General features: G+C 39.4%; 2 protein-coding genes across 2 annotated transcripts in view; both read right to left on the minus strand.

The window, feature by feature from the left end:
* Window positions 1–382: 382 nt before the first annotated feature.
* On the minus strand, window positions 383–15,891 carry klc2 (kinesin light chain 2). The gene is made up of 14 exons (XM_041779813.1): window positions 15,807–15,891; window positions 10,812–11,057; window positions 9,997–10,336; window positions 8,893–9,109; window positions 8,610–8,799; window positions 8,358–8,531; window positions 7,110–7,209; window positions 6,244–6,293; window positions 5,988–6,055; window positions 4,395–4,503; window positions 3,994–4,146; window positions 3,733–3,857; window positions 2,922–2,979; window positions 383–2,835 (listed from the first exon to the last, which is right to left on the minus strand). Exons 2-14 carry the CDS (start codon window positions 11,037–11,039, stop codon window positions 2,752–2,754), a joined length of 1,896 nt encoding a protein of 631 aa, XP_041635747.1. The 5' UTR covers window positions 11,040–11,057; window positions 15,807–15,891; the 3' UTR covers window positions 383–2,751.
* Window positions 15,892–17,541: 1,650 nt separating this feature from the next.
* Window positions 17,542–25,381, minus strand: part of LOC121504503 (phosphofurin acidic cluster sorting protein 1) — a 111,281-nt gene continuing 103,441 nt past the window's right edge. Inside the window, exon 24 of the mRNA XM_041779312.1 lies at window positions 17,542–23,961. Coding sequence (XP_041635246.1) covers window positions 23,843–23,961 — 119 coding nt within the window. The 3' untranslated portion in view covers window positions 17,542–23,842. The remainder of the gene's footprint in view (window positions 23,962–25,381) is intronic.

Raw genomic sequence — 25,381 nt, forward strand, 5'->3', positions numbered from 1 at the left:
AGGATGCTGCATGATGAGACCATTTCTTCAAAGTTCCCTCCCAAACCTGAATCTACTTCTAGGATATGATCTTACCTTTAGTCCCGGTTCATTCAACCTCCTCGCTGACACAATGGTCTCAATGATGCAACAGCTGATCGATGTCTGACTGTCTCGCTGCCTCTCTAGTGGGTTTAGTTTCCTTTTTGCAATGAGACAGGAAGTTACAAATAGAGACTCTCATCTCACACTGCTGCGTACGGGGTTAACACCTCCCACCCTAGGTGGCTGTGAACACTCACACACATTTGACTTTGAAATGGGTCAAAGCAGCCGAGAGGGTGGTCATTTCCGATGTGGATGAAAATATACGAGACACAGAATCAGGTTGAAAAGTGGAGTTTGATTTTATTGAAGCTTCCATAAAATACACATTAGGTTGGCCCCTTCACAATAAGATCTCTCTGATCATCAGCAGTAGATGATTACAAACTCCGGCAACATTAAATACTCTATAAATATCTGAACAGAACAGACAAAAGATCCATTTATCTTGAAATGTCAGGTTTGAAACCTTAAATCAACATTTACATCTTATCAAGCTCTCTCTGGTTTTATTTTGTAAATTTCTGAGAACTTATGGAGTTTGTTATGAACACCATGTGAGAAGTTGCAGAAAAAAATCACCAGGGTGGAAGAGGTGGCTGATTAAAGGATTGACTAAAACAGTGGGAATTGGAAAAAGTAGCTTCTAGGCATTTTATACACAACTATATGATTCTGAGATAGTGTATGGAGAAATTTCCCATTATTCTAAGTGACATACAGTAAACATACATATAAAGGTTGTATAATTCTGTACATTATTTGCTGCGAACGACACTTAAAGCACATTTCCTTCTGCAGAAAACTTTCCAAGTCTTTCTTTTTTTAAACATACTTTACTCCTTTGTTATTCCACAATCTAAGACTGGTGCCATCTTGCACATTCACAAGCTGATAGAAGAGTTAGCACTTTTTCAGACTCAGCGATGCAACTCAGTGGGCTGATTTTAACGAGGCGACTTCAGCTTCATTCGGCATAGCTGTGAAGGTGTGCACGCACCATCGTTGATCAAATGCCTTCATTAGAAACCGGCGTCTCATCATTTATGGATCAAGCTGCAAAGTACCGACTTTTTCTGGCTTTTTTGCTTTAAAAAGTTTAAGAGTAAGCTTGAGAACAACTTACAGAGAAAGCAAAGAAAACGGTGGTTCTTTGACAGTTTGAGTCGCGTATCACCGAGTCTGATCGCCACATGACATGTACATTCTGCGGACACTTCTCTTGGTATTGGTGACATTTTGGTGGAGTTTCGCTCCTGAATTGCAAACAAAACAACAAAAAAGACTCCAGTGTCAATGACTCGACAGAAGACAAAATTCAACATTCAAATGATCATCTTGCAGTGTCTTTTTAAATAAAAAGCTCAGAGCTGGAGCAGGAAAAGCATCAGTGGGATGACATTCACAGAGATGAATCTATCATCAGTCGGATTTCTGTGATTGTTTGATTATGACTGATGACGTCTGATAGGTCAGCATGGAAAAACAAAACATGGATTTCTTTACACATTCTGCAAAAATTAAGAGGTAAAAAGCAAGAAATGATATGTAGCTAATGCACTGCATCAGCTTTAAATCATTGATTAAGGTAGTATCTTTTATTGATTTAATGATTGTAAACAAATCACATTTAAACATTTCTATCACAGCATTTTACTTTATTAGATCCAGACTTGTTACTGATTGGTAAAAGCCTGAAAATGCGACGGTTTTCATTGCAAATCGTACCTAAAGGTGTTTAATTTGATTCGCTGTAATGGGGAAAGGCTGGGTTTGAACAGTGATATGTGGCTTTATTTCAAAGTTAACTTCTCCAGCTTTTTACTCAGACTCTCAGTCCTGGCATTGATATGAACGGTGGATATTTAAGCGATCAGAAACAGTACTACTATGCTCAAAGTGCATTACTTGGTCCAGACAGAATGATTCCAGTGACTGAGGTAAGACATGTACCAGCATTTTTGAACATTTCCTTTCTTTTCTCTTTCTCCCTGCTCTCTCCTCCCTCTTGAAAAACATCAATCTGAGGCCGTCTTTTACCCCGTAGAGTGTAAACAAAAAGAAACATGTGCACTATATACAAAGAATGTAATATGAAATAATAATTTAAAACTGTATATACATAAAAACAAGAAGGCAAAAGTGAGGTTTAAACGTTCAGTGCTATCCTCAAAGACTGCTTGTTTTCTGTTTGATAAAATCAATCATACCGTTTTCAACCAGCTATGATATGGATCCAATATGTGGTTAGCATCAGCTAATTCTTCATGCTACAGGTGGAATATACAGAGTGATGCTTCTCTCTGAGCGTCTGCACGTGTGGATCTAAGAGACGGACTCATCACGATGTGGCTACGACGCGTCGCTACAGTGCTATGAGTCAAAAACATGAGGCGTTCAGGTGCAGACATTCCACTTTCTATAAAGCAGCATGCTGATAAGTGTGTATCTAAATATTCTGTTGTGATGGAGGGAGGCGGTTTGTACAGCGAAGCAGCAGCGATCATGTGGATAAGATGATGTTTAGTGCTTCTATTTTCAGTGGTCTTTAAAAAAATATGCTGCAGGTGAAGGTGTTTGAGCTTTAAGGTGTGTTTGTTGGATCAAACCCAGCTGCAAACAGCCTCTCCTCATTGGGCGTGCTCTTTTTCTGCCCAGTCCCGCCGTCTAGCCGATCAGGGAGCTGCGTCTGGATAGGTCAACGTTGCTGGCGCTCAGTCCCCTGCACTCTGAGAATCCGGAGTTGGCGTCCTAAAGACAGACAGGTAGAGTTCAACAGAGCAGGACGACGGCCTAGTTAAAAAATGTGCAGAGCTGTGAGGGATAATCAGTAGTACCTGTGTGGTCTCCTCGGTGCTCTTGTTGAGGAAGTTGAGTGAGCTGGCTCTCTTCATTCTGCAACAAAGACAATAAAACGATAAGCCTTAACCATTCAAAATAAGCAAATTAGGCATGACATTATAACACAACAACCTAATGCTGATTCAGATCTTTACTTGGATTATTTTTCATCCCTTTCTTCCCTTAGCCATGGGATTCAGACAGTGTGTTAAGGAGAGAGTGAGGTAGAGTACATCAAGGGACGAAGGCCTGAAGTCAAACCAGCAGTCGATGCTTCATGAGCTGCAGCCTCTGAATACATGGATCAGCTCTACTATCTGAGCTACTAGGCTAAATCAGCCCTGTTTATACTGTACTGTGGATGTCCCAGGGCTCTGGAAACCGTCCGCAGTCTTCGGGGGTATAACCAGGTTTGAAAAGGCCCTGACAAAAAGGATGCTGTCTCATTCAAAAAGAGACTCATTTGCAGTGAGGATGCTCAGAATCTACTTTTACACAGAGATGCAAATCACAACTCAAAGCCCATTTTAGTATAAACAACTTATTTGCATCTCTGCTTCTTTTGCATATGATGTGGGTCTGTTCGCCTCCTTAGCTAGGACCTCTGGGAGGGTTCAGCCAGGTGCAAAAGCAGTCTGGATGAATTTAAACACTAAAACCTCATTAAAAAGCCAGAGACTCAAAGTCAGTGTTCAAATCCCCCTTTGTGATGATCTGACGTAATTATTTACCAACACAAAAGTCAATGAAGGAAAAATAAAACTGTAAACCAACCTCCATGCTGACAACAAGAAAAAGTTTTGTTACCCTGGGTTTCGGGGTTCTTGTGGACCGCTGCCCTGCAGCTTCTTCACCAACATCTCGCTGCTCCTCCTCAGGGCATCACGGATCTTCCCGAAGGAGCCGCTGCGACGCAGAGACCCGTTACCATCCTGTTGAACCAAAACCAAACATGAAACTTAGTCAATGTGGACTTCTTATTGAGGCGTGACTGACCGGTGTTGATCTCGCATGACAGACTCTATATAAGGAACTTAATTAAGAGTGTGCTGGTGTGGATGAACTGACCCCGTTCCACTCTGCAGAGTCGTCTCCCTCATTCTCTCCCCTCTGTCCCCCCGGTCCGTTGATTCCCTCTCTGCTGTGTCGTCTGTCTGCCCCTCCGGCTCCTCCGTCCTTCAGCAGCTCCACCACCTTACTCTGGTTGATGGCATCGATACCCTGAGAGAGGAAGAGCAAGAAACAGAGAAAAAGACTTGTGATTAAAGGGGCTAGAGAAAATTAAAGCTTCTTCAAGCTGTGATCTTGACGCACATAAACTTCAACATGAGATCTTAAATCACTTTGGCATCATGGTTTTAAATCCTAGCAGGAGAGTGACATTGAACTAATCAGGATCCTTAAGTGACCAGAGAGCTGAGGCGTCTAATCTAACAGCTGTAACTCAGCTCTGTCTGTGTCTATTGTACCTGTTTGCGTGTCTTGCTGGCGCACTCCTCCAGCGTCTCTGCAGCCTCCAGTTTGCCCTGACGACGGTACAAAGCCCCCAGACTCTTCAGGGTGGTGTTCACTGTTGGGCTGAGGAACAGAGAAAAAACATAGAAATATTATTTTTTTTATTTGGAGTTTAATTCTTGTTTTATGTATGAGGCTTTGACACAAGCTGTGTGCAGCAGTGGAATGACTTGGTTCATCAAAAAATTACAGTAATTCCCATCAACACCATAAACAACCTTAAAAGGTGTTTTAACTCGTGAATCACTTGTTTTAAGAAGGTTGAAGAAGCAGAGTTCACACCTCAGCAGCACCATCGCAATGCCCCTACAAAGCCTGAGTTAACCATAACCTGCTTTGTAAACAGTACTTTCAGAAAGTATCCAGATCCCCTTCACTTTTTTCATGCTTCTTATGTTACAGCCTGATACTCAACATAAAAGCCTGCTTGGCTTTAATGTTGAGTTTCCTGCAAAATCTGAGCGGCTTTCATGTGTTTCACACTGAGGATAGGCCTTCCTCTAGCCACTCTGTCATAAAACCTAGATCAGTGGAGGGCTGCAGTGATGGTTGTCCTTCTGGAACTTTGTCCCATCTCCACACAGGATCTCTGGAGCTCAATCAGAGTCACCATCAGGTTCTTGGTCACCTCTCTAACCAAGGCCCTTCTCCCCCAGTTGCTCATTTTGGCTGGGTAACCAGCTCACTGAAATGTCCTGGTTGTGCTGAACCTCTCCCAATTGAGAATTATGGGGGCTGCTGTGCTCTTGGGAAACTTCAGAGCAGCAGAACTTTTTTGTAGCCTTCCCAAGATCTGTGCCCGTCAACAATCCTGTCTTTGAGCTCTGCAGGCAGTTCCTTTGACCTCATGGCTTGCTTTTAGCTCTGATAAGCATTGTCAGCTGTGAGGCCTTCTATAGAGAGGTGGACTCCAGTCAAGATGTAGAAACATCTCAGCAAAGATCCAGAGAAATGTGAGTAACTTGAATTTCTAAAATTCTGTTTTCACTTTATCATGACGGTTTACTGATTTTAGATTAATGACAGAAATTTCAAAGACTGTAGCATCAGGCTACAACATAACAAAATTGAAAAAAAGTGAAGGAGTTATTTTAGTTCATGCAACGTTTATATCATATGAAAATAGTGATTTTTACATTGGTTTACAAATGCCTGGTTGCAATGGGGTACTGCTGCCATGTGGTGGCTGTGGTTCATGTGTAAGTGGTTTGCAAACTATCATTACATAACAAAAGAAGAAGAAAGCTTTGGTGCAAGTGACGCTTTGAGACTTGGAAGATGCAGAGACTTCTGCAGCCATCAACGACTCGTATTTACAGCATGTTTTTTATGATTTAAAGTATTTATTCTATATAAATCTGATCTAAATTGTATGATTCTTTATATATTCTTTGCATTCCTCTTTTTTAAGTAAAACACCAATTTATGGACTTTTTTAAACTGTAAAACTACAATAAATAAGAACACTTGTTAAAATTAAGAATCCTACGTGCAGCATTTGAACACAGAAATAGGTCGTCTTCATACCGGTATAAAGTTTGTCCCACCTGTCCACCTTACAGGCCTTGTACCAGCTCCCATACTCCACATACGGGCCGGAGTCTTTGCGGTTCCCCTGAGAAAGAAGAATGAGAGAGAAACTATGAGGAGTAATCTTATTAGAGTCTCTTCAAAGTGTCTCTAATGTCATTTATTCAGGCTGCTGTTCTCCATCATGTTTATTATCCTTTCCAGGTCCATCTGAGTAATAAGCATCCTGCCAGTAGATCGTATTGTTGGAAAAGGTCAAACTAAAGGACTGACCTTGCTCTCCTCTCTCTCCTCGGCGTGCATCCAGATTGGCTTGTTGTCGTCTGCAAAAACAAAAAAGACAGGAGGTAATCATAAATGCTGACAACACTGATGAAAAGCTGCAGAGGAGACCAACGGGAAAAAAAGAGAAAATGAACAACAAAAGACAAACCAACCTACAGTTGTGTAAAAGCAGACTATTTTAACACCACACCGTTGGTTTCATCAAATTGTTTGGAGCCAGATTCCTGCCATTGCGGCGTCTCGTGCCGAACATGTGACCCATCGGGGTTTGATGGGCTTATCTGCAGCGGGACGGGAACATGGGCATTAAGCTGCTCCACACGCTCCAGCAGCATGAAAATAATCCTGTGACCCGCTGAGAAGGCTGAGGCTGAGCGCAGGGATCAGAGTGTGGACAAATAACAAATGGAAATCCAAAAAAACACGACAAATTTTGGATAAATTTATCCGCTGCCTTTTTGTTTTTCACTGTGGCGTAACAAAATAACAGAGCAGTAACACCCCAAAAAAAGAAAAGCAGGATCCTGAACACTCTTTGTGATTGAAAGTATTGATTGTTTTTGTGTTAAATTATCTGTTTGGAAGACTGATTCTCTGAAAAAAGATGCCAATCAGTGATTTTTATCAAAAGTATTTCATTTACTGATCAGAAGAGTAAAAAAACCCACAAAACTTTTCACATCTGTACCCTTGGAATTTACCCAAGCAGATGAAATTATTATTAGAATAATGGATGATTAACTAAATAGAAGAGCACAGAGCACAGCTAAAAAAGAAAAATCTAAAAAGTTCTCTAATTATAAAATGACCCAGCATTTTATAATTGTGCCATGTGCTGTGTCAGCTCTACTCACTGTTAACTGATCCAAACTCCTTCTCGTGTGCCCTGGTCAGAATCTCTTTGTAGAGGGCTTCTGCATCTTTGAACTTCCCCTGTTTCAGGTAGCATGTAGCCTGAGAAGAACACAAACCTTTAGTCATGCATTTGAACCAAAGAGTTCATGAAAGAAGTGGGCGTGACCTTTGGAAAACCAAAGTTTTACCGTCTTAAACTTAACTGCCTTTTTATGGTGTGAATCAGAGGGAAAATGATCCCACTCTTTAGGGTGGTTTTCACATTAGGGACCAGGGCTGGAATCTAAGTACACTTGACTCACATTACTTTTGGTGAGGTAGCATCTCCTGTGTTATAGTCTTTAAGATGGCATTTCATGTGCAGTACTACCCATGAAATGTGCAACAGTAGTCAAAAGTCCTGTGAGACTACGAGATGCAATGTATGCACTCCATTTTTCTAAATATACAGTGCATATTAAAAGTATTCATCCCTTGGATGTATGCTTTTATCGAATTTATTAACCAATCATGGTCAATATATTTGGCCTTTTTTGTAAAAAATGTGACTGTATTATGAAGACACCTGTGTTTGGAAGGTCCAGTTACTGGTCAATCAGTATTCCTGGCTACCATTACACCCAGGGCTTGATGTTAACTTTTTTGCTCACTGGCCACTGTGGCTACTTGTTTTTGCAAAGTTACTAGCCACTAAGCACTTCCACTAGCCACAGTTTTGTTGTTAGGAAACTATGTGTATATGCCAAATTGGGTATGTCTGGTATGAGACAAAACATATGCTCCATTTCCCTCTTTCATAGATATTACGTTTATACTATCAAAACACTGGCTGTTCATTAACTTAATTTTAAAAAATCAGATATGCAATCTGGCACCTGCCACGGCTGAAATCCACCCACGTTTGGCTAGTTGGCGGGTGTAAATGTCAAGTCCTGATTACACCATAAAAACAAAAGGTTATGGGTAAGTATAGATAAGTCAGGGGATGGATACAATAAAATTTCCAAGGCCCTGAACAGCCCCCATTTAAATCCATCATCAAGAAATGGAAGAACGCTGAAACATGAGTAAATCGGCCTAGATCAGGCTGTCCTCACAAACTGAGCTCAGCTTTTTTTGGCTACAAGTAGGGTGCCCCCAGAGAAAAAAGGGTTGGGAACCACTGGTCCAAACTGATGAAAAAAAGAAAAAAAACCTCCTCATTTATTACATATTTAGAAATCAGAGAAGAAAACACGTAAACCCACCAAATTATTTTTGGTCTTGGCCACGTTGGGGTCATCAGCTCCCAGTTTGGACTCGTAGATCTCTAGAGCCCGTCTGTAGTAGTACTCAACCTCATCGTACTTGCCCTGGTTCTGGCACAGCAGGGCCAGGTTGTTCAGCTGCTTGGCTACATCTGGGTGATACTTCCCCAACACCTGCACACACATTTACACACTTAATCAGTACAATCTCAGCAGGAAACGTTTAAAGGTACAACAGGAATTCGCTTCTACCTTCTCTCTGATCTCCAGTGCTCTCTTACACAGAGGTTCTGCCTCTTTGTATTTTCCTCTCTTTCCGTACAGAACAGCCAGGTTGTTGAGGGTGGCAGCCACAGCTGGATGGTCCTTCCCCAGAGTCTTTTCTCTGATGGCCAGGGCGTCGTTCAGGAGGTGAGCAGCCTCTTTGTATTTATTCTGATCCCTGCAGGGCAGATAGAACGACATTTTTCACTTTTTCTTCCCTTTAATTACATTACACCTATAAATCACACATCGTCTTCTCTTCATCCCCTACCTGTAGACGAGGGCCAGGATGTTCAGCATGGTGGCCACATCGGGGTGGTCGTGTCCGGATGTTTTCTCCAGGTCCTCCAGTGCTTGTTTGCAGAGAGGCACGGCCACCTCATACCTGCCCTGAGAGGCGTACTGGATCACCAGGTTGTGCAGCGTCCTGAGGCGGGCTGGGATCTCGTAGCCTCCCTGCTGGGCGGCCACCTCGCCGCTGGGCTGGGCTGCAAAACACAGGGGAAGATATCTAAACATCCTGATATGCATCTGTAACAGTCATCCTGACCCTATATATCTGTTAACTCCTGAAATATTTCACTTTGAAAAAATCTGTGTAAAAAATCTAGAATTTATGGCAGGTAGCTTTGCATATTTTCAAGCTAAAAAATCCTTATTTATCTTTGACTGGCATCCATAAAAAATCTGTATTTCAGCCTCTACCAAAGGTACTTTTTTCCAAATTCTGTCCTAGAAGGAGCATTGGGTCAGAGAGGAAATAATGCGATATTTAGTTCAATGTGATGTCAGGCTGGACTAACTCAGAAACAGCTGTTCATTGAAACAGGAAAACAAATCCAGGGATTACACAAACACACCTGTAGTTCATGTTTTCAAACTCTGCCAAGGTTTGGTATGACCATCTTACGTTGTAACTTTAAATGTACGGAGTTAAATACAGGTCTCCTTTAATATATTCTGAATTTAATGTCTGTATTCTATTATGCTCTGTATGTCCCTTGTTTTCTGTTTATAACTCTGCAGAGCACTTAAAAATGCTCCATGACTTATTGGTGCTTTCTGAATAAACTTGCCTTGCCTTACCATCTATTTTTACACCACAGATTAATGTGCTGTGGACTGGAGAGGCAGCATAAAGAAAGCTAGGAGACAGAACTTGGGAGTGGCGTTTAAGAGCTTTTAATTATTGAAGAGACCAGAAGCTAAGTAGCGGAGCACTTACTGTGTGGCTAATGGGGAGAAAAGCTTAACGAGCCGACTGGAAAAATTATTTATTATTAAATTTGTAAGAGTCACTGTGACTTTGCAGCTTCATCTCCCCGAGTAGAGCTCAGGCCTGTCTGCGGCGTAATCACCTCTGCTGATGTCATACCTGGACCCTGGTCATCGTCGTTGGGGAACAGGTCGTCCAGACTGTCCTTTGAAGCATCTCCCGCACCCCCGCCGCTGCCTCCCCCTCCGGAGCTCTGGCTCTTCTCCTCGGAGGGTGAGACGTCATCGTCGAACTTCTTGATCTGGTTCATGAACTCCAGGTGCTTCTTCTCCTCCTCCAGCTGGGCCACGCTCTGCTCACTGCGCTGCAGTTTGTGCTGCGTCCCCGCCAGCTCGTCTCGCAGCCACTGGTTCTCCTGGCAGAGCCGACGCACCTGAGCGCGCAGCTTCTGCTTCTCTGACTCCACGGCGCTCAGGTGGCCCGATAGGGCGATGATCACCTGTGGGAACGACAACCTAGTTTACTTGATTTTACAGACAGGGCAATTTCTTTGAAATAACTTAAAAAAAGGCTTGATATTTTTTGCGTAAAAGAACAAAACAGGGCTTCGTTTTTGATTAATCCATGACAGACTTCTTATTTTAGAGGATGAGAACAAAAACAGGAATAAATCTCCTCAAAAAAACACACTTAAGGCTTGTTATTTTAAAGTAAAAACCCAAAAATCACTACTTCACTTCCACATTAACCATGAAAACTGAATAAAATCTGGGAAATGATGCTCCCCCCCAAAAAACAACAAAGTTTTAATTATCATAAGAAAAAATAGAGCTTATTCTTTTGAATCTTCATACTATAAGCTGCTTTGTTATCTTAAAAGGACCAAATCTTATAATAAATTTTATTAAGGCTTGTTATTGATGTTGAAATAATGGACTACGGTCCTGTTGTTTGACCTGTCCCGAGTCTCTGACCTGTGCCTCTCCCAGTCCCAGCTCGATGGCCTCCAAACTCTTACGCAGCAGTCCTGATTTCTCCTGAGCGACGGGCGGCTGTGTACAGTCCAGCAGGGAGTTAAGGAGCTGGGCGTGTTCGCCGCGCAGCGTCTCCAGGCCCTGCATGACGGCCTTGGTGTTGAGCACGATCTCATCCTGGCTAAGTCGCTCGAGGGCTTCTTCGCGTGGATACACCATGGTGGACATTTCCTGGTTTCACAGACTCTGCAGGGGAGAGGACGAGAAGCAGAAAACAGGGATGAAAAGAGTAAATTCATATTTTTATCAGCAGGACAGGAGGTGTTTATGCTGAGCATGTGTTGCTTATGACCTTTAACCACAGTTACATACGAGCAGTTTAGCGTAAGCGTGTTTATCCATGGTCACTGACGTCAAAGTGAAGCGGATGAAACAAAAAGCCAAAACAGACGAGATAAGTGAGGAGGAGCAGCGCTTAAAATGGAAATTAGATGCATTAAAGAGGGAGGGTGTAGAGGAAGGTTACACTGAATTTATTTCCACAGTTTCATCATGATGATTCACTCATCATGATGAGAAATGTATCTTGCTTTACACAATTCATGCACATCATGTCCCATAGACACCAGGCAGATTTCAGTAAAAATAACCTTTAAGAAAAGCACGACAGAAACATCTACACATTTTCAATCAGTTCACACATTAATATTAAATTCATGACAGACACTTTAATCTACTCTAATGCAGCTGGAGCATCCTGATCTGACCGAAGGATAAAGTGCTGCAGCTCTCCCTGATCGACTTTCTGTGTACCTCTTTATGATTTCAAAGAAATCAAAATCCAGATAATAGTTTCCCTTTCATTATTGCATAACATCAGACTTTGATGAGGGTTGCATGTGCGTGTGAAAGTGGTGTGTGTAGAGTCTAAACCCGCTCAGATTACAAAGGATTCCTCCGAGCCTGAAAGTGACGCAGCCGGTGATCGCTTCAGCCAATTAAAGTGAGACAGAGCTGCTGTTTCTATGGAGATGCTGAGTCAGAGTCAGGTGATTACAAAATCAAATGTCACAGGGAGATCTACCCCACAGTGTGGCTGATTAAGATGTCCAATTTGGTATTATACTACTGTTTGTTATCAAAAAACGTAAAGCATCTTCAATCTATTATTCTCGGTTCACTCTCTTTCTTTATGACACAATTTCATAACACTCTTTTTAAGTGACTTTTTACTCGAGCATGACTCTAAATCTAAAAATAAATTATTCAGCTGACTAATAATAAAAGCGCCCACTACTGTGTTAGATACTCATTAACTTCCACTAGTGGTCTTGGATATATAATATAGACCCATACAGCTTCACCTTTCAGGCTTTTTTTAGAGCAGTTTTAATTTTCTGATTTCATTTTATTTATTAGGTAATTGGCCAAAGTCCACCACAAATCTTACACAAACAGCTACCGTTTCACAACAACAATATTTCCCCACATTTTACCCAAACAACAACAAGAAAGTAGCACTGATGGATGGATGGTCTATTAATATCAACAGAAATTCAAAATTTAGTCCTGAAACTGATGCTGAAGACAACAACGTAAGCCTGCCACACACAAAGGTTCTTCAAATCTTAACTGATTTTTTCAATGTGAGAGACCACACACATGGCATCAAATAATCACTGTTTTTACTGTTTTGTTTGTGTGAGATGTTTGAAAGGATCAACAAAGCACAGCTGAGCCAATAAGAATGTTTGTTTCAATACTTCTTTTTCTCTTGTCAGACCATGAAAACTGATTGTTATTCCAGCAGGTGGCTTTTTTCTACCTAATAAGACACCTCTCCTTTGACTTAGCAGTTAGGAGTTCTAGATGCCAGCAATAGATTGATTGGACGCTGGATACAGATAGCTAATGTTAGCTGATCACGCTAACTTATTTGCAGATGCTTGTTAACAGAATCGATATTGGCCAACATCAATATTAAACCTGAAGAATCTCAACTTGAGTTAATGTTATTAGCCTGGGGCACAGAGGGCCTGGTGGTTAAGAAGCACCCAATGTAGCCTAAGCCTTTCCTGTTTCAACTTATGCTTATTCATCACTTTTAAAAGTAGGGATTAGGGCTGAACACACTAATTGTGATGTTTTTTTCCCCTAATATTGTGATTGGATATGCGATTATTTCTTAATTTCCTCATCTTATGTATTTCCAACAAACACAAGCAATAAATAATTTTAACCAACACAATATGAGGTTAAAGAAGGACTGAAAAAAATTTAAAATATCTAATTGTGATGATTTTGACTTGTATTGCAAATTGGATATGAACTCTTGTATTCAAGGGAGTGACCCATTTTATGCCATTCTCATGCTGAATAAGAAAAACGAACAAAAACTGAAGAGAAAATGGGATTTTTGTCATGCATAACATTTCTGCTGCAAAAAAACAAAACAAAACTAAACAAAACAAAAAAAAGGAAACTGGTATTTTGACACAAATTTTGGGTAAAAGAAATATTGCACCTTCTGCAATGTGAAAATTGCTGCAGGCCATATTGTGATTTAATTTAATCTAATTTTCAATTAACTGCCCAGCCCTAGTAGGGATGAGTTTTGAAATCAGGTACCAATGTGGTACCAGTACCAACATATCCAATACCTATGGAACTTAATTACAACACACATACTGATGCTTTATTTCAATACCTTTCGTACTGACTGAAAGGCGTGAAATACATCATGGAATTAGTTTAATTTATGTGTGAAGTATGTGATTTACTTTTCCCATGTTCAACTGGCCTCTTATAGAGATATTTCTGAGAATCATTTACAACACCCAGACAGCTTTTACTCTTGCGCTGACTTTCAACACAGTTTATTTCTCTCAAAAGTATCGGTTCAGACACTGTTTAGACTTGGCACTGCATAAAAAGGTTGATTTAGCACTGGTAGAAAAACCCCAAATGATACCCAACTCTCATTAAAGGCAGCTTATCCTCACAGTAAGCATTTTACTTTCTAATTCACTAATTGGGTTTATTTTTTTCTCAAATAAGTCAAATACTTCTTCAAATGAGGTGACTTCAATTTCATACTACTGCACCTTTTAAAGAACACTGATTCTAATCAGTGGCCTCTAAGAAGAGTCAATAAAATTATAGACATAATATCAGTATCAACAGAAATTAGCTTAAAAAGTGAATTATTGATACCAACAGATATGGAAAAATTCTGCAGATGTTTACAAACGATATTTTGGCTATAGAAATCTGCCTAAATCAGCTGCAAAGTTGGCTGTACATACAAATAAGTAAGTGGGGTTTTAGGCTGGACCAGCAGACTTAGCCTATGTCTGGTGAAGTCTTTTCTTTATTCATCATCATTCCTGACACTTTACAGTGAGTCCAAGGACTGAAATGAGTTAATTTGCACATAGTCAAACTTTAAATTGTGTTTGTTTAAGAACTGAATTTTTAGGTCTGTAGTACATTTAAATATTGGTATCAATGGTTGGTAAATTGTAACTGTCCGCATATCGGATATCAGCAAAAGTCCACTACCATGCACCCCTATCATGTTGACATGAGTCAAAATAATCATGACCAAAGAGATGCTATGTTTTATTTTTTGCTAGATCACATTCAGTATTGATTCTTGAGTTGAGGCATTGAGACATATGCTGACTTAAGTTGTCAAAATGTACAAAAATTAAATCGTTTTACAACCTTAAAACTATACAGTCTTCGTTATTTTATGATTCATAGAATTGAAAAGTTCATTTTAACCTCAATTCTGCATCAATCGAAAGGGAAAGCAATGCTTAAATTACAACTAAAGCTGTGTAACATTTTGATGCAATTGTATTTGACTCATTATAACAGTGTGAAGGAGCTGGCACGCATATTTTAGCAGTTAAAAGCAAGAAATTACCCAATATTAGACACCTAGGGCTTCTATTTTGTTACCATTGTATGAAAATAGGATTTAGTATTGCTCTACTTTTACTAGAGTTGTTTCCAAGTTGATGATTCGTTAGCTCCATATCAATAAATGCACATTCATCTCCCAGGCAGGGACATCTGGCCCAGGAAAGTCACTTTCTTACTGAGCATGCGCCCTGCAGGTCTTGATATTGACGGCTGTAATTGAAACCAATGCAGCAGCAGGAGCAGCAGGACACAGCAGCCATTTGTGCAGCATCGTGACTTTCCCTCCTCTCCTGATTTGATGGAGGAGGTGCACCTGTTCTCCCCTCTTGCCCTCCCCTCCACCCGTCTCTCTCTCTGTCCGTCTCGCTCTTTCCCTCACCCATCCTCCCCCCCTCCCATCCGCCTCATACACCGACTGCAATGCACCAACATCAACACAAGCCTTTAAAACCACGCATATCCATGGCACAAATAAATCAACACTGAAGCGTCGTAAAGCAGCATCATCAAATGAATTTCCCTAGATGCTACTGCATCCCTAGTCAGTCTGTTCTGAGGTACAAACGAAGACATCAGCCGGTAGATGGATGGATGGGTGGATGGATGGATGAGGCCTGTGGCCGGGAGGGGCGGAAGGGTTTGGCTTGGCGGCAGATCAATCAAGGTGACCGATAATGGAGAGAACGAGACAAGAGGGACAACGCTTTAAGACAAGGCTGATTCAATAATGCTAATCCACTGCAAATGCCATGAAATGTCTGCGCCCGACATGTTAACTGTTTGTAAACAGAGCAGAGCAGGCCCCAGCGTATATACCAGGGATTCTCATTATATCACGCGACTGTACACGATGTACCACAAGCACAAAAACCGTTAAAATACCAACGTCTAAAAAGTGCTGTTTCATCAGTGAAAGCACTAGCGCGTGCTCCTGTGGATGAAACGTTTACGAGCCTCGCCGAGGATGTAACGTTTGATTTTGGCAGTTTGATACAAAAAACATCTTTGTTGACGACATTACTGCGTCTCTATGCTCGTTTAACAATAAAATATTGAAATGTTTACCTTCATCGAAGAGAAATACGATGCTTTCTGTCCCTCGAACAAAGCAGTAAGACAATGTTGTGATGCTCTAAACCGACCGGCGTCAACTGAAACAATACACAGCAAACTACTTCCGGATATGCTCTTCAAAATAAAATCCCGCTAAGTAGGTCGGCTGCCAAGCATGACGATACAGGTCAAGGGAGGGAGAGGCTTAAATTGTTCAACAACAATAGGGTACTTGTAATGTTAAAAGTTGATTTACAGATGCAATACATGTAATAAAGCTTATTTAATTAGAAACACTTACACTTCATTACCAGTGACCTCTACTTTGAAGGATAACAGACGCCTTCAAGTACCGTTAGAGCACCTGTCGTGTCCCTTACACGCTTTTCTTCTTACTTGGCAAGCATACATATATCCCGAAATAGCTACCACATCACTAGGTTTAATTTAATACGATTACAATCACAGGTAAGGGCTGTAACTTAGCTTCCGTCGATTTTGGCGAGCTTGTAGTTGCTGCTAAATTCTCTTTACACTTACCTAAAGTGTCGGCTTTTGACCACGGAGGACGGGACTAATAAAGCTCTCTGAAATACCCAAGGTGCTGTCACTGACTGTACATTCTGACGAAGATAAAGCTTAAGTTAAAAATGACGTTAATCATAAATGTGCTGTGAATATGACAGCTGGGAAACGGGGAAATAGCTTTTTTCCCTGTATGAACATACAAAGATGAACTAAAATATCAAGAGGAGCATCGGTCTGTGATTTTCAAGTGGGGCGGGAAAATACAGTGCGCATGCGTATAGCCAATTTACTGCTGCTGGTTAGCTTCTAAAACACTAGAATTCACTCAAAAAGTCACGATATTCCCATTTGCGGGTTGTCACTTCGAAGAAGTCGTTCTAAAGAGATATGATTTTTTTGAGTTTTCTGAATAAATGTTACTTTGAAGTAAGGGGTAAAACTGAGTTTTTTGACAGTTTTCAAACGAGAAACTTCCAATCTTTGATGAAAAATCAACCGGCTTGTTAATAGAAAAGAGCAATGTAGCTTTACTAAATAAAGATGTAAACACAGAACATGAGCTGAAACGAACTCAAAAATAAACAAAAAAGCCTAAAAGGTTTTTCACTGAACAGGATGTAAGTGGGTGTGAATCATCTTGGTCTTTCCACATTCTTTGAGCACCAATGTCATCAGAGGCTCTATTCAAAGAGTGTGTGAGGGTAGCAAAGGGGGGGAATCAGGGCAGTGAAAGGCCCTCTGTGTAACACTGACCTGCTTCACAAGCATCATGTGCACTCTATATTTACACTGTTACTCTTTTATTGTGTGTGGCACAGTGTTAAACTATTTTTTTTATGGTTTATCCCAATTAAAAGCTATGTATTCCGCTTGGTCTCATCAGTTGAAAATTAGTGTCAAAACTATCTTACTTTGTGCTGTAACTGCAATGTAATATTGGGATTTTTATGCATTATTGGCTCCATGTGACAACTTTTGAAAATGAAGTGATTTTATAAATAGATCATGGTCAATATAATTTGGCTTTTTGACAAAAAACAAACAAAAAAGAAAACAACCAAACTTTAATGCCAAAGTGAAAAGAGATTTCTACAATAAAATATATATTTTTTTAATTCTATTTGTTATCATTTAATAATATATCTTTTTTACTTAATTTGAGTATTTAATAACATGTATACTTTCATTCAAAAACAAGAGACAGAGCTACAAATCAGGAATATTTTATTTTAAAAAACAAATGAAACAATAAACACTTCCACTTTTCATCCCACATCTGTTTTGATTGACAAACGTAATCATGAAAAAGCAGTACTACAAAACATGTTGAAATTAAGGAAAAAAATGGAATACAATATAACAAGTACTATCTGATATGTACAAGCACTGTAGTTTATTATCATCATATTATTGTTATAGGCAAAAGGCAAAAAAGCTGAAGACTGCTGCTGAAGAAAACGATTGCATGTGCAAAATACTCTCCAAAAGCTTAGAACGCCCTGCGCTGAGCAAGACTTCGACTGACAGAAATCTACTGCTTTCATAGTGAATCCTGTTCCCATGAAGACAGACAGCAAATTTACAAGCTGTGAGGAAAGGGGACAGTAGTATTTACGCTAAGCTTGTGGAAGCCTGGTGGAGAAGACTCTCATTATCAGAGGGACACTTTATCTGAGGACGGCAGAGAGAAAAGACACTGCTGATCACTGACAGAGATTATTGATGGACCAAACAGTTACTAATCTCTAACCACGACTTGTCAAAGGACAGAAAAACCACCGCTACAAACACAGGTCGACACAGGTATAGAGGTACAGGTAAAAACACACAGGAACAAGTTCAAGACTTCTACAGAACAACCAGAGACTTTAGAAAACATGTAAACGGTAAGTGTGAGCTGAAAGATGGCTGTGATAAGAACTTTGAAATGAAGGCTTCAGAACAAGGATCACTTTGCTGTCATGAGCAAGCAAAAAAGTTTTAATCTCATTTCATATAATTACAATGTCATCACGATGTAACTTTGGCAGTGATTTTGATTTTATGCCCCTCTTTCAGGAGAGTATTTCCAAGCCAGCCTGACCTTACACCCTGAAAGCAAAAGAGGCTCCAATAAACTACGACTTCATACAATTTAGGGCATGTTTAGATTCACATTAATGTAGGCTAACAACACTACAAGGCAGACAGCATTATGTATTACTGGTATTATTAATAAAGAGCAGAAACATGGCCACCTATGGTAACAGTTTAAGTTAAAATCGATTACATCATTCCAAAATGCTGTTTACATTTGTTTACATTGAAATAACTTTAAACTTTACATGTTTGGTGTCCTGTAATTTTACAAAGATACTAATTGATAACAGGAAGTTATAACAATGCACAAAGTAATCTTAATTTTTGGTTGCCACTTAATTTAGGTATGTGATCCCTTTTATTTGTCTGCATTACTCCTTGAAGTCCTCATTTTGAACAGTTGGGGGCAGCGGTGAAGATAACCTTGACATGTCTCATTACAAAGTAACAAGTTAGCATCCCACAAACTGCCTACTTACAGATTAACATTTTTCTCATCATGAATCAGGAAATTTCTTCCTGAGTTTCAAAACACTGGTTGAGCCATGAATCTTAGCACATTTTTCAGGAGAAAGGAGTCATGGAAAATTCTCCATAAGCCCTAAGACGGGGTTCTTCTGATCCACGTTTTCTGATCCAAGTTACCATGTCTTACACAAAAGGGGTATAAACTTCCTGAGACTATTAACAAATTTTAAGTGGATGGGGATTTTAAGTTAATGCAAATCAATAAAAATGGCACAGTGTTTCTGTATGTTTACAACTTAAACACATTTCAATCCAACCTGCTAAGATTCATGGCTTTACTGATGTTTAAAGACACTGAAAACTACTTCCTGTCTCATGGCGAGCCAAACAATGCCATGACTGTGTTTTTTTTTAATGTGACTTGAGCTTAAACTTAGACCAGCTTGAACCAGAATCATCACATTATCGTCTGAATTTAAAAGATGCATTTTTATTATTTTTTTTAAATATGGCATTTTGGAGTTAATTTTATTCTTTTAAAGATTATTTTGGGGGCATTTAGCTCTGTTTTTGGTCTCCACCAACAAAAATTTTGCATGTTAGTTGCTAAATATTCCACACTTTTAACTAACTACTTCTTAATTTAAAATTGGTTGTGGTTGGATATGTTTGTAGGGTTTCTTTGGATAAAAAAGCCCAGAGAGCTGTTGCATCAAATCAAAATTAGTGAAGTTTACAAAGGGAATCAGTGTAATCAAGCTGAATTTGTTTCTGGTGCCTGCTTGCGTCACATGCTATTAGGACACCCTGTAAAAGATTCAAAAACTTCATACAAACTGGAGAGTTTGGTGCAAATTCTCCAGGTTTTGTTCCCCAGAAATCTCTGATAACATCATTTAATTTTCTGTATAATTAATATAAAAATATTTAGATTAGCCCCTTTCAAAACAAGCTGAGAAAACACTGTTTACAAAGCATAAGGATCATTTGCTAAATCTGGCTTTGAAGCCTGGCAAATCCAAAAATATTTGCATTTAGTGGAACTAGCTAAAGAATTGTGAACACCAAGGAAATCGAAATTTTTAATGATTAAGCCCAAATTACAAATGTTGTATACTTTGAAGTAAGATTGTTAGTTTGTTGTTTAAAACATTATTATTATTTATTTTATAACATACATTTTAATGGCCATTTTTCAAATTTACCTAAATTTAGAATGAAATGATCAAACTACAGTACGTCAAAGCTCACTGATCAGTCTATCTTTAAAGCCCTTAACTGGTTTTCAGCAACACATGAAGAAAGACAAAAGCTGTAAAAGAAGGGTGCATTCAAGAGATACACTCTGCTCCTTGTTGTTTCTCATATTTCCCTTCTAACATGATAATGAACCGGTGGAACTTTTCTAGAATCTGACACCAACTGTCCAAAGTTGCACTATAGTGTAAACTTAATTCAATACATTCAGTTATTTAGAAGAACTTAAAGCCACCAGCACCGAGGCGAGTGTTTGTTCGTCGGTGCCCATTATCAAACAGAGAGAAAACCAGCGAGCTCTGAAACCCTTCAGTTGTCATCCAACAGGGAAACGAGGCGAGTTTAAGAAGCTGCTGACATCACAACTGTAACACTGTAATATCAACACGTTCTAATCTGGACAAAAAACAGACAAAAACACAATTTAAATGAAGACATTGGCTTCAACACTATTAGAAGAAACTAGTTTGCTAATACTTCACTGCAATGGGAGAGTGAGACGATGTAGGGGACACAAGATGTTTGAAAACAAACACATTTTTAAAAAGTTTGTTTCTCTTGAATTGACTAAAAATGTGTTGTTTTGCTGTTTTTGAGACAATATTAGTGACAGATGTGAAAAATGTTTTTTGATTCTGAAGGAAGCTAGAATTCTGAGTTTAACTTTGAATTTCAATTAGGGCGTCAAATGCTAACTTTTGTTTATTGTAATTAATCACTGAAATTTGTATCACCACCTTCACATTTGTTTGCATTTGAAAAAAAATCTTGGTTTGTGTCAATGATGTGAAGCAATTCTTAACAGTTTCTTGATTTGGGAATCACATATTTCTAAGAGATGAACGCTGGTATGCATTAGGAGTGCATGTACAAAATGACTCACTGAAGTCGACTGATCAGTGGTGAATATGAGCATCAGCAGCTGCACTTTTTAGGAGTTCAGATTTAGCTGCTTTGAACCAGTTAAAGTTAACAATCGAACAAAGGTTTTCTCACAAAAACAGCGGCTTTTGATTTGTACTGTCTTAAGCTAGAAGAAGTCGACTTATTTTTGGATAAAACTGCACTCTTTTCATGAAAAAACTGAGTACCTTTGATAGTTAACATAAGCTTGATTGAAGAAAATAAAGGAGTTTGCTATGCATGGGTTCAAAATTAAATGAAAATAGCCAAAGGGAGCAGTAAAGGGAGGTGTTATATCACAAGGTACAGAGTACATTAGACTTGCTGTCATGGGAGCGTTTCCTAGACAGTCTGGCTGCAGACTGTAGATCTCAGACACTCCCTCTGAAAGACCCTTAATGGGAGACACTGCATTCATAGATAAAACAGAGAAAAAGCACAGTGGTCTAATCCGATTGTTAAATTATGTTTAGACCCACTTTAGAAGTAGATACATAAATGGTGGCTCACATTAGCTTTGTTAGCTGTAGCTAAAGCTAACATAGCCATGCTAGCTACATAGTTAACATTACTAAGTAAGCTACTGTACCTCAGTTAGCAATGTGAGCTTTAGCAGACATAGCAACAGCTAACGTAGCTATGTAAGCTATGTGGATAACATAGCTATGTAACTGGTAGCAAATGTTAGCTTCATAGTTTTGTTAGTATAGATATGCATGAGCTTGGTGAGCTATAGCTGCATTATCTACGTAGCTCTGTTATATAAGTAGCTCATGCAGCTCACGGAGATATGTAAGCTACATTTGCTACAATAGATGCTACAATAAATGTTTAAATGTAGGGTGAGCTTTTTTTTATAGGTAGACTGGCTCGGCTCTATCAAACCTTTTGTAAGCAGGTTTTGTAGGTCAGATTTTTAACTTTCGGTATCCTAACCCTCACCCTAACCCAACCGAAAGTTTATCCAATTTCTTTGTAAAAATCTAGGGTGTATCCCTTCTGACAGATGCAGCATCTAACAGTAACGGCCTGCAAGAGGGGGCGTCTGAGAGTTATGGTCTGCTGCCAGACCCCTCTCAGATTTTTTTTTTATCGGAAATGAAACAATGAAAAGAAGCTTCTCAAAATAACAGCATGCTATCTATTTTTTAAAATGCATTTATTTCTTACCTTTACCTAATCGTGATTAATGATTAGGTAAAGGTAATGATGACCCTACCTTTAATTCAATACTCATTTTTCTCATGTGGCACTAATTGTCTTTTATATTTAAAAAGATATCTTTTTTCCTTGTGTCAGGCTACAACATTATCGAGACTCCTACTGCAGTGTTTACAGCCCTAATGTTATGATCAATAAGATTGATAATAACCACATCATCAACATACGCTGCCAGCACACACTAACACACACACACCAATAGCATGTCCCCTCTGTCACATGGTAGAAAAATGTTTTCATCCTTTTTAGTGATATTTTTATAAAGTTTGACCACATTACATTAATTTCACCACACACACGTGTTACCAGATACTGTACACTCACTAATCACCTCACGACATACTAGAGAAAGCATGTAGCAGACCTGTAGCAGCCTAAATACTCAAATCAAAGAACATTTCTTTCTCTGCTTGCATGGATATGCTTCTGCACAGGTCTGCAGTTGGAATATTGCCAATAAAGAAAGGAAAAATTAAGGGCCAAGTAGCAAACAACATTGTGCTTTATTGCAGGTGTTTCACTGCCATATTTACCCTGAAAAGCAGAGTTTATGCAGGATAAAAATATGCTTTTCCCATCATAGTTCCAGTCTGTTTAAATATGCATTCTGTTGTCGTGTTGCACATTTATTTTTCTGTTTTTATTGTATATTTCACCAGCTGTTCTCTCGGCAAACACCCAGATGTGTACTCATAAGTGCATAGCAAATAAGAAGCTAAAAGAAGCTGCACTCCTGCCCTGAAATCCTGGAACCCTCACGAAAACGTACACTACGCATCACAAAAACACCTTTAAAGGGAAGTTTTTTTTAAACTATTTTCACTAGAGCACAATATAAGAGACACTTCCCGTGTATGTATATTATTTTTTTCTTGTTTTGAAAGGAAACAATTGGCATTAGACATCCAAATGACTAATCTCGGTACAGAAAATATCTTAAATCATATGGAAGCCCTTGAAATTAAAAACACTACGCCTGATTTGAAGGGCACCTGTGCTGTGGATGTATCTGAAAACATGTGGAGGTAAAATTCATCACATGCACGCTGTTTTTCACTGCCTGTCAGGAGCAGAACAGACTTTTCTTTGTGTTTTCTCATGCACAAACTGAAGCCCTGTTGCATTACTTTTTTAATTTTAGTTTTTCCGGCACATGAGTGGTGTATGTGTTAGTTGGGAGCATGCACATGTGGATCAGGTGTGGAAGTGAGCACTAGGACCTTGAGGTGGTCTTAAGTCAAGGGTCGGACTTTAAGGGGCTGAAATCGGTGAGTTGTTGCATGCTGTTGCATTCCATAAAACGGAAACATAAACGGCAGTTAGCGATTAAACTTGTGCTGTGAGCCCCTTGTTAACACACAAACACACACATACTGTACATTCACGTGTGCATGCACTCGCCACGCACACACAAAAGGGGCGTTAAAGTGACTAGTAACAGCGCTCCTCCTCCTCTCCCTCCCAAAAGAGAAACATGACGACTGTAGCCAAACTGAAACTGGAGAAAGGAAAAAGTCCATCCGCTCTGAGTTTTCTCTCAGCTCTGCAGCTGCTGACGGTCAGGGATTGGAAGAGGCGGCGGGGGCTCGTCCCTAGGAGGGAGGCTTGCTGTAACCAAAAAGTCCAACAGGTAGGTATTTGACGTGTGTTGGCCACTGAGCAGCCAGTTGGAAGAACTTCACATCGTTCCACTCCACACCGTCTATGGACACTGCAGTGAAACAGAGATATGACACAATTTGAATCAAATCTTAATCTTAGTCTTTGGATTGGAATGCCGTTGGGTTTAAGGCACATTTTAGTCATTTTCACCCTTTAAATTTAAGTCTAATTTTAGTTGACAAAACCTAACACACCTAACAAAGCTACATTAGCATATATATATATATTTATATATATATATTTATATATATATTTATATTATTATATATGTTACTTCCGTGGCTACATGATTAAAAAAGCTATATAGGTAACTTTGTTAAATCTAAAACTAGCAAAGCAACATAGGTAAGGTAGCTTCTTAGCTACATGGCTTGCATAGCTAAATCTAAAGCTAACAAAGCTAAGTTAGCAGCATAGGTAACAAAGCCACATAGCTAACTTAGCTAGAGCTAAAGCAATTATAGCTATGTTAGCTACCTTAGATTATACTAGATGTTAGATGATACTACATTTGCGAAAGCAGTCACATTTAGAGTAAGTAATGTGAATCGTGGCTAATTTTAGCTGTTTATTTAAACTGAAGCTAACCTAGCTAGCACTGCTATGTTAGCTACATTTGTAGCAATGTAGCAACTTAGCTTCATGGCTTATATAGCTAAATCTTTTGCTAATGAAGATACATTAGCAAAGTAAGTAACAAAGATACTTAGCAACATCGCTTACATAGCTACATCTAAAGCTAACAAAGCTGAGTTAGCTACATAGATAACAAAGATACATAACACCTAACTAGAGCTAAGGCAAAAGAAGCTACCTTAGGTATGTTATATTATTCTACATTTGCTAGAGCTATCTGATTGAGAAGTAGATGTCTAACTTTGGCTTCATAAGTTTTAGCCAAAGCTAATGAAGCTACATTGGCTATGTAGCTAGCAAAGCTATTTTAACTTTAGCTAAAGCTAATGGGCTAAAGTGAGCCACCGTAATCATAACTTCTTCTTAAACAGGACTAAACATAATTTCATCCTGGTTTAGACATGAGACCTTATGCCTATTTTTTTATGAAATGTTGCTTAGTCTGCAAAGTTTGCAATGTGGTTATTTCATGAATTTAAGTGTTAGATTTTGTTTGTGAATAAAGCTGAATAAAAAAAGAGTCATCTTAAACATTGTACTGGCAAATTACGTCACTTCTGTTCTGACAGATGTGACGTCTCACAGTAGTGGTCTGCAAGAGGGGCGTCAGAGATCTGTAGTCTGCAGCCAGACCTTCTTGTTTCAGTCGACCCTAAATTTTGAGTAAAACCTTTTAGAGAAAACATCTCTTCTCTTTGGTGCAAATTATTTTGTATTCTATGCACCCTGCAAAACCTGGGATCCCTGTTTTCAGCAGCTGAAAGATGGAAGAGCTGATTCACCCTACCTAACAGCTTGTGCTCTCTCATATCATGGACTTTGAATGTCCCACC

The sequence above is a fragment of the Cheilinus undulatus genome, linkage group 22, assembly GCF_018320785.1.
Source record: "Cheilinus undulatus linkage group 22, ASM1832078v1, whole genome shotgun sequence".
In the NCBI taxonomy this organism is placed as follows: domain Eukaryota; kingdom Metazoa; phylum Chordata; class Actinopteri; order Labriformes; family Labridae; genus Cheilinus; species Cheilinus undulatus.